Below are 10667 nucleotides of genomic sequence, written 5' to 3' on the forward strand. Positions count from 1 at the left end.
CTCGCTTTTTCAATTGAGCCGAGACGGCCTCGGCTCGTCTCCACCCCTAGTATGCTTGCTAAAAAAAAAACTACAAGTGGTCCACGCGCTCCTGCCATTGCTGCCAGTTTGGACGCGCTTATTCGCCATTCCTGTCACCGCTTACAAGTAAACAAAGCTTACCTCACAGGATCACACTACCAACTAGTACATGTCCCCGCTAGCACCAAGGAGCCCTCGTCTCCAAAGTTAAAAATTCGCCGCCGGGCCCAGCTCGCCGGTGGGGACAACTTAGCCTCCCCGGCGGCGGCGTGTATCGTCCTCCGCCGTTTTGGACCTGTTAACGGCAGGAGTAGTTCTCTCCCCCAAGCAACTCGATCGCAAATCTATAGAGAGATGAAACGTGTTCAACAAACATCAGAAAGTGGCCACAGATTTTTCTTTTAGATTAAGGTTTAAGCTTGGCCGTCATGGAAACCTATATATAGGTGCCAGGGATCGATCCCCGATCAGCTCGACCCCCTTGATGACTTGTCAACCGAGCTAAGCTCGGTCCCAGAAGTGGCCACAGATGAACCAAGGAATTGAACCAAATACACAAGATGGAGTTACAGTTACTTGAAATCAATCCCATTGCCCATCAGTTGCAAACGTTGTAAGATAGGGAATCCTAACATAGCATTGCGAATACTGAAATGCACACAAAAAGCAAAGAAACAAATCATGGCCACTCAAACAAACGCGCACAAACCAGGCAAACCACGGCCACCGTCGTCGCCAGCTGGGCTGGGCGGTCGGCACACGGCACTAGCTAGCAGTTCTTCTCCGGCTCTGCGAGCTTGCACTTGACCTTCAGGAACACGACCGCCGGCGTGCCCGGGGGCGCCAGCTGCAGCTTGAGAGGGCACGTCGCCTCGATCTTGCACTTGGTGTAGCGCGCCGTGTACCTCACCTCCCCAGTCAGCACCACCTCCACCTCGAACGTCCCCGTCGCGTTCTCCTTCCTGTACTTGGCCTCGCCGGCGTTCCCCAGCGAAACGTAGCTGCCGTTCGAGCTCGTGGCGAGGTGATACACCCGGGTCTTCCCCGGCGAGTGCTTGTCGCCCTTGTCGGTGAGCTGCACGCGGTCGAACCGCTGGTCGTCGAACTTGTACGCGGCCTCCAGCGGCTTGGTGTTCTTGAGGCTCATGGCCCAGTTCGGGTTGCGGATGGTGAGCCTCAGAGAGAGGTTGTAGGCGAGCGCCGTCACCGGGGAGGTGGCCAGGTCGAACCGGGTCAGCGAGGCCTCCTCGACGGCGACATCGATGTGGCGGACGAAGCCGTAGGCGGCGAGGAGGACGGCGAAGAGGACGACGCCAACGACGATGGCGATGCAGACCAGGCAGTACTTCCACTCGTCCCACTTGTAGCAGCAGTCATCCCAGCAGTCGCCGACCTTCCCCATCGCCGATGGCGCGGCTGGGTGTTCGTGGTATTGGATTTGGATGCTGAGGAGGGAAGGAGATTGCTCCTCTTGGCCTCTTGGGTGTTTGGAAGCCGTTGACTTGACGAAGTGTCAGTCAAGCCTGGACAAACGAAAGAGTACAAGAAGACGGTCCCGAGTTACTGAAGGACGTGACAGTCACTGGCCAATCAACTCATCCCTCCTTTGATTTTTCTCATCTATTATTTATTTATTTTATAATTTTTTACATATTTGATCAATATAAATTTTAATATAAATAAAAGATCCTGATAAACCATATATATTTAATATATGTCATTTTTTAATGAAGGTTATTTACACCAAGTTATCACTTGCCAACTATATCTTATACCATGACAGTCAGCTGTCCAATCAACCTAACTATGAGCATATATGGTGATCTCGGCATACACATGTGTTGTCACGCAGCATAGACGGATGATATGGCTGGCATGTGGCAATACCACCATCAAATTGATTAAAGAAACTAAGCAAAATTTGTATGATTTGATACCAAAAGTTTAGGTTGTGAAGAAGAAATAATAGAATGGAAATTTTGCTGCTAGGTCGCAAACATGTTAGGGGTTTATGCAAACAACGTCAGCTTCATCCACTACTATAAAACCTATTTTCCGAGACACCTAGGATTGATTAGTACAGGCGGTTCGTAGGAAAAACCGCTTGAGAAAGTGGTTGCGGCCCCGTGCGACCGAGGACCGCCTGTGAAAAGTAATTTCCACAGGCGGTTCCTTACGTGGACCGCCTGTGGAAATGATCCATTTCCACAGGCGGTCCACGTAAGGAACCGTCTGTGTAAATGGGGCGGCCTGTGGAAATGGCAGGCAGTCCACGTAAGGAACCGCCTGTGGAAATTACTTTTCACAGGCGGTTTATTAAGTCGACCGCCTATGAAAATACTCCATAAATACTGCATCTTCTCGGCCAGCTCCATTCAGACAGACTTACTGTTCGAAACAGTAAGCATTTATTGTGGCGGCCGATTTGGAAAATAGGGGGGAAGGTTTTGTTTTTGATTTCCTTGGAGGAGTCAAATAAGGTATGCATATCTCATCCCTAGCTTGCATTTTTTTGAAGTTTAAATTTAGATTTAAGGCTAAATTAGAGTTTCAATGTGATCTAGAGATGCTCATGGTTCTTGCTATTTTGATCATCAAATTAGCTCAAATTTGTTGCAATATTGATTTAATTGTGTAGATTCACATGATTCTAGTATTATATTTTAAAATTGTAGCTAGAATGTGATGTTTAGCCATAGGAGGTTCCATCATGCATGAATGAGGATATTTTTTCTAGATCTAGATCTAGGGGAGAGGGAGAGGGAGAGAGAGAGAGTAATGAATTCACATTATTTTGAGTCATAAATTTACGTTAATGTAGATTCAATTGCGTAGACATATTATAATCATAATAATCTTTTTAATTATGATTTTCAAATAAATTATTTAATTAATTAATGTACCTAATTTTGTGGTTGAAGTTAAAGATGGACGGAGCATGGATGTATGATGCGCCAAGACATGGAGAAATATACATCAAAGGACTCTCTGTTTTTATTGAAGCCGCAGAGAAGGACGCTTTAATTAAGAAGACAAAGGAAATGTACTGTCCATGTTCTGACTGCAAGAACCAGAAATTGTGGGACAAATCAAGTGTAATCAAATCGTACTTGATCTTGAGAGGTTTTGTTGAGAATTACAAATGTTGGTCCAATCACGGCGAACAACGTACAAGCAAATCAAACCAGGACATCGCTGCTGATCAAGTAGATGGTGATGATGAGGGAGCAGTCGGAGCCGACAATGATTTTATGATGGATGATGAACCCGATGTTGATCGAATGATGATGCTGACTTTGATCTGGAGGAAATGTTACGCCACGCTGAACCGCATGTTTTAAGGGACACGAGAGGTTTAGATAATTTCGAGGCATTAAAAAAGGCATCGAACGAACTTTTGTATGAGGAATTGAAGGGCTGTGATAAGGAGTTCACGGTGTTGCATTCAGTCCTTGAACTTCTAAAGTTGAAGGCCAGCAATGGATGGCCCGACAAGAGTTTCTTGGATCTGTTGAGTCTCTTGACAAACATGCTTCCGAAGCCTAACTCCTTGCCCACCACCACTTATCTGGCGAAGAAGCTTATCTGCCCGTTGTCATTGGATGTGCAAAAAATACACGCGTGTTCGAACCATTGTATCTTGTACCGTAAAGAGTACGAAGCCTTGGATAGATGTCCAGTGTGCAATGCGAGTCGGTACAAGAGGAATGATGATTGCGAGGACGAAGTTTCTTTCGCCAACATGAAGAAGAAGAAAAGTAATGCTGGTCGTGACGAAGAAGACACTTCTTCCAACGCGGAGAAGAAGAGAAGAAGTCCTGCGATGGTGATGTGGTACCTACCAGTGATACCCCGCTTGCAGCGCCTGTACTCGAACCCTAGGGACTCTGAACTGATGCGTTGGCATTTCGATAAGCGCAAGAAGGATGGAACTAAGCTTCGACACCCCGCAGATGCTAGGCAATGGAGAAAGTTCGATGCCATGTATCTAGAGTTCGCTGAAGAACCAAGGAATGTAAGGTTCGCGTTGAGTACGGACGGAATGAATCCTTTCGGTGACATGAGCACCTCACATAGCACTTGGCCAGTAGTCCTTGCCATCTACAACCTTCCTCCATGGCTATGCATGAAGCAGAAGTACCTTATGCTGTCCACTCTTATCCAAGGACCGAAACAACCAGGCAACGATATAGATGTGTTTCTGGAACCATTGATGGAAGATATGGCGAAACTATAGAACGAGGGGGTCCGGGTATGGGATGAATTCCGACGATAGTACTTCACGCTGAAAGCAATGATTTTTGTTACCATCAATGATTAGCCTGCCCTTTTTAATCTATCTGGACAGGTTAAAGGGAAGCAAGGATGTGCAGTGTGCTTGGATGAAACAGCATCTGTGTACCTTCCGTACTCACAGAAGGTAGTGTACACCCGCCACCGACGGTTCTTACTCAGAATTCACAGATACCGCAATATGAAGAAATATTTTGACAACACGGTTGAGGAAGATACTGGCCCAAAACCTCGCAGCGGGGCACGAGTGTTTGAAATGGTCAATAGCATCAAGGTTGTTTTTGGGAAGCCGCTGAAGGGTACAAAGAAGAAGAAAAGTGAGACGTCGACCAGCACGCTGTGGAAGAAGATGCCAATTTTCTTTAAGTATTTGCCCTACTGGAAGGACTTGGACGTCCGTCACAGCATCGATGTGATGCACGTTGAGAAGAATGTGTGTGATAGCATCATTGGCCTCTTACTGGACATACCAGGCAAGACAAAGGATGGAATCAAGTCACATAAGGACTTGGTGCATTTTGAAATTAGGCCAGAGCTACACCCTAAAGACAGACTAAATGGAAAACATTATCTTCCGCCGGCTAGCTACTCTCTGACACCTGAGGAGAAAAAGGTACTGTGCAAGTGCTTACGTGGGGTGAGAGTCCCGACTGACTACTCATCCAACATTAAGAACCTAGTCTCGATGAAAGATTTGAAGCTAATCGGCATGAAGTCTCACGATTGTCATGTGATGATGACGCAGATGCTCCCTATTGCAATAAGGGGTATCAAGCCGAGATACATAAAGGTGGTCATCACACGGTTGTGTCACTTCTTCAACGCAATTGCTCAGAAGGTGATCGATGCTGAAAAACTGGGTGCTCTACATAGTTCGTTGGTAGAGACTCTGTGCCAACTTGAGATGTGCTTCCCTCCATCCTTTTTCGATATCATGGTACACCTCTTGGTTCACATTGTGAATGAGATAATTGCGCTGGGCCCCGTATTCTTACATTAGATGTATGCATTTGAGCGGTACATGGGCATTCTGAAGGGCTATGTACGGAATCGTGCTCACCCAGAGGGTTCAATGATCGAGGGCTACAGTACCGAGGAAGTCATTGAGTGTTGCATCGATTACATAAAAGATTCTAATCCCATTGGTGTACCTGTATCTCGACATGAGGGGAGGTTGTCTGGGAGAGGGACCAAAGGAAAGAAAAGATTCATCGATCATGATTACAAAGCAGTGGAAGAAGCACATTTCACCATATTGCAGCAGATCCAGTTAGTGGCGCCGTACGTCGAGCAACACCTAAAGGAGCTGTACACAAAAAATTAAGGCCGCTCGTATGATTGGATCTTGAAAGAGCACAAGCGTCGCTTCACCACATGGTTCAAGAACCAAAACCTTCCGGATAGTGAATCTCTAGATAAAAAAATGTTAAAATGTTAGCCTGTGGCCCATCAAGTTTAGTTACATCATGGCAAGCGTATGACATTAATGGGTACACATTTTATACCAAAGCAAAAGACAACAAGAGCACGACCCAAAACAGTGGAGTTCGAACAGAAGCCTATGACACAACAGGGGAAAAGGTCACCTACTATGGGTTCGTAGAAGAAATCTGGGAACTCGACTATGGAGTGAATCTACAGATTCCCGTCTTTCGGTGAAAATGGGTCAAACACCCAAATGGCGTGGCGGTGGACAACTACGGCTTCACAATTGTCAACCTCAACATCGTAGGCCACAAAGATGACCCGTGGGTACTCGCTGATCACGTCGCACAAGTTTTCTATATAATCGACCCCGCAAATGAAAAGAAGCACGTAGTTGTTGCCAGAAAACAAAGAATTATCGGAGTCGAGAATGTGGAGAATGCGGAAGAATACAATCAGTTCGATGACGTGCCGCCTTTTGGAGATCCAGAAAAGATCAAACTTGTAGAAGCAACCCTCGATAGATCTGTGATGCCGTACATGCGTCTGGATGGTGTAGGGAAAACAGTTCAAGGCAAATAGTGCAATGTTATGCGACATATTTTTCTAATGTGATAGAACCCTGAAATTTGTATACAATTAGGATAAGCTTTAATTTGTATTATGGACTTGTATGCATTTAAGATGCTTCAATATGTAATAGATTATTTAATATGCTTTAGTACGTAATAGAACATTTAAGATGCTTTAATATGTAATAGAATAGTATTTCCCAAACTAGCAAAAAAAAAAATTCAACAGGTTTCCACAGGCGGTTTACTTAAGGAACCGCCTATGGAAATGGATTTTCACCGGCAGTTCACCTAAGAAACCGCATGTGAAAATGATTTCCACAGCGATTTCTTAAGTCAACCGCATGTGAAAATCGTTCCTATTTATATAACCGCGCACGGCCCCGAAAACCCTAGTACTTTCAGAATACTTCGACCTCGCCGTCAGGCTGTCCGCCTCCCGCGCTCTCCCTTTCTGCCGAGTGCGACCGCACCGAGGACCCGCCGCCGCTGCCGAGTTCGGAGCGCCGTGGAGGAGCCGGCGCCGCCGCCGTTGCCGCCGAGTTCGACAGCGCCGAGGAGGAGCCGCGCCATCGAGGTCGACAGCGCCGAGGAGGAGCCGCCGCCGCCGGTGAGTAGTTCCATACCCCCTCCCAGCCGAGCCGTCGTAGTCGGTTCTCCGGCCGGTCGTGTGTTCCCCCCCCTTCTCTGTGATGCCGGCCATCGTGCCGTGGTGCAGCGCCGCCAGTGAGTAGCTTCGTTTCCCCCTCCCGGCCGAGCCGTCGTAGTCGGTTCTCCGGCCGACCGTGTGTTCCCCCCGCCTTCTCTGTGATGCCGGCCATTGTGCCAAAGTTTTAGAACCTAACATGTGAGAACTCACTCTTGTAATGAATATTTAGTTTGCATTTTCTCTTGCATAAGAACACATACAGAAACAGAATATAGCTTTGAATTGTTAGCTCAGCTTTGAATTCCCATGTCTTTTGTTGATTCTGAATAAAACACGAGTAGACCTACTTCCTGCTGAATCACATCATCGCAGAGGTGTAAGATAGTGCCTTTCCCACTATCTAGTTGTTTGTCATACATTGATTGAGTGATTAGGTTTTCCTAAAGGAGTCCAAACAGACACAGAGATCAAAGGTCTAGACTTCCAGCGCAACTGAAGCCTCCCCTTCTCATGTGCAACCCCACCTACTGAACAACCCAACCAGCATTCTGGCCTGAGCAATATTACATGCACTCAACTCACAAGACAAAAAACCTTCCATTATTCTTGAAATTTTTAAAAGCTAGATTTCATTTGAGTTGTTATTTCAATGCTAGAACACCATATTCTTCTGTTTCTAATTTCTGAACATAACTCCTACAGATATTCCATTTGATCTTTTGTTTGGTCTAAGTTGCTTGTCTATATCATGGCTATGATAAACATTGTACATGGGAGTACAAACAACACTATAATTGTGAGCCCCATTTGTTAACTAAACCTGACCATATCACTTATGAAATATAAATTGTTAGACCCTTAACTTGGTTCATCAATTTCACATCTATCCTTATCTTGGAGTATGTAGATGGATTGCCCAAAGATTTAAGTTCTCATTAAAAAATATGCATATGTGAAGGATGGTACAAGGGATAAGTTCAGTGTATATGACATTGTACCAATTCAGAATTCAGTTATCCTTCACCATAGACCATAGTAGACCAATCAGAGCATCTTAGGTACTTTTGGTACAAGGCATATATCAGTTTTCATTTGAATTGTTTTTTGTATGAATGATATACTAACAAATGAAAGTGATTCCCCAATCAATATAGCATGATGCTATAATGGGACAGCCAACATGGTAAGAATAATCGAGTAAGCATATTCTTAGGTAGTTAGCTGCTGAGATCAGGATTCGAGAAGAGGAAGGGTATTTGCATAAGAAGATTCTGAAAGCTGCAAAACTACAACCATAACTGAAAGAAAAAAATTAAGAGATGAAATCGGATACCTGTTTCTCTTGCTATCTGTCTTGACTTCCACCCCAGCCCACTTGATCCTCCCCTCAGCTATGCGACATACTTGCGCACGGAATCTGCAATCCATCACAGGTTAAAAAAACAAAGAAATCAACTGAGCTAAGTGTTGGAATGTAATATGTCAATTCCGTCCATCTCGGCTCTCCTTCCATTCTCGCCCGATAGTATTCTATAAATCGGTAGCTTGAGTATGTTTCTGAGGTAGAAAGCATAGTTGATACCAGGTGTATTAGTAACTAAGTACATGTAGAATAGCCAAAAGTTAAGTGCATAAAGTGCTATTAGAGCCAATTTTTTCTATAAATGGCACCACCCGTCTTGCAAACTTCACGTAGAAGCTTCCTTTCCCGTGTTATAGAGCAAATCCTTGTTCAAAAGCTTAATCTACCACAATGGTGATCACCAGAAGGAAGACCCTCATTCTTTACTTCAGGTTTCTAGACTTTGACATTGCGGCGTTCGAATAATCCAATATTGTCATTCTCTGCTCTCTAATTTCCATGCTTTTCTTGTGTTCTATGATACTCTATTTTGCATTTTACACTACTACTAAATTCCCCTTTTTTCGTACTAGCATACTTGTTAGCTTTTTCTGGACAATAATAATCCAGCAGTCGATTCAGTACTATGGGGCAGAAGAGGACAGTAACCCCGAAGAAACCAGAAGCAACCAGGATGTCGGATGTTGCAACAGAGGTCTCCCCGGCACAGAGGACGCTCGCAATAGAGGCCTCCCCGGCACAGAGGTCGGATAGGGATCCAAGCCCACACCAACCGTCCTCCTCCGACAGCAGCAAAAGCTCGGGCTCGTATCACAGCCCGAGCCCTGTTCCGTGCGAGCGGGAGATCCGTCATCGGGAAAGTGACAACGAGTACGATCCCGCCGAAGAGGTATTTAGTTGAGTCAATGCATTTCATACTTGTTACATGGAGGAATATCTTCTGTTGATTTCAACTCTCATTTATTTTCTCTCTAGAGGGTGAGGGTGCCAAGATCTTCACGTCGATCATCTGCGCCACAACATTCTGCGCCACAACCCACCGCTACATCTGTGCCCGAAACTGCGGGTCCCTCTGGGCCGACGCTGAAACGAAGAAGGGGCGAGCGTAGCAGGAACAAGTTGTCGTCCGGCATTTTTACAATAACACAGGTCGGAGTTGAAGGGGAGCCTATTGCACCTCGTAAGGCCTGCGCTAAATTCCGCAACGGTTGCGGATTCCTTGTCAAGGAGTACGTCCCAATCACTGTAACTGATTGGCGATTGGTGTCGGATGAGACGAAGGATTTTCTATGGGCAACATTGCAGAGAACCATCCGATTCCCCTCGGGAACAGAGGAAGCAGCCAAACAGAATGCATTGAAAACTATGGGAAAAAGTCTCCGGGGTTGGAAGAGTGAGCTCAACAAGGAATTCATGAAGAAGAATCTGGTACCCTTTAATAAATACGAAAAAATTACACCAAAGCAATGGGCAGAGTTTGTTAGGCAGAAGACCACACCTGATGCCATCAAACTGGGTGAATCGTTCAAGCAACTTGCGAAGAAGAATAAGCACCACCATCACCTGGGCACTTCTGGGTACGCCCCCAAAATTCCTGAGTGGAGGAGGCAAGAGGAAGAGGTTGCCCGGGTTGGGAAACCCAACCCTTTAGAAAATTGTGATGAGCGAAGCAGGAACTGGGTCTATGCTCGATCACAACGAATCGAGTCTGGGGACTTAGCCTTCAATAGCCCCGAGACCATGGAGGTGACCCAGACCATCCAAGGGCTTGCTAACGAAGGGTCTATAGAGGCTGACAGGGAGAATGACCTGCTTACCAAAGCCCTGGGGAACAAGGAACACCCGGGTCGCACTCGAGGCATCGGATCAAAAGTGGGCTGGAAGCATGGGTTCCCAAACGATGCGGGCCAGTACAAGACACGAACTAGATATAAGAAGACCCTAGAGGAACAAATACAAGAACAGGTTAAGGTCGAATTCATGAAGATGTGGAATGAAGAGGAGAAGGAAAGGGCGGCATTAATGCTGATAGAGCAACCAACCAGCCCAGGATTTCGGAGCAGCGTCGGGTCCACACATTTCGATAGCCAGAGATATCCTGTGGATGAAATCAAAGAGGCTACCCCTTGCATTCTTCATGTTCCGGTCGGCAAGGGAGACTTCACTGTCAAGGCTGCCACTGGCCAGGCCATTCCAGGCTGTGTGTTTCACAGTCAAGATATTCCGGCCGGTTACGCCAAGGTATAAGTGGACTCGGTGCAACCGATTTTCAGGAAGTACAAGCTCGAAATCAGCGCACCTGAGGGTATTGAGATTCTCGATGAGGCTGTTGGAAACTTCATTT

The 10667-nt window shown here is 46.0% G+C and overlaps 1 protein-coding gene across 1 annotated transcript; it reads right to left on the reverse strand.

Moving 5' to 3' along the window:
• Positions 1-593: 593 nt before the first annotated feature.
• LOC133891908 (NDR1/HIN1-like protein 10) lies at positions 594-1535 on the reverse strand. The gene has a single exon (XM_062332616.1). It carries the CDS (start codon positions 1421-1423, stop codon positions 791-793), a length of 633 nt encoding a protein of 210 aa, XP_062188600.1. The 5' UTR covers positions 1424-1535; the 3' UTR covers positions 594-790.
• Positions 1536-10667: the final 9132 nt, after the last annotated feature.

Source organism: Phragmites australis, chromosome 15, assembly GCF_958298935.1.
Source record: "Phragmites australis chromosome 15, lpPhrAust1.1, whole genome shotgun sequence".
Lineage (NCBI taxonomy): Eukaryota > Viridiplantae > Streptophyta > Magnoliopsida > Poales > Poaceae > Phragmites > Phragmites australis.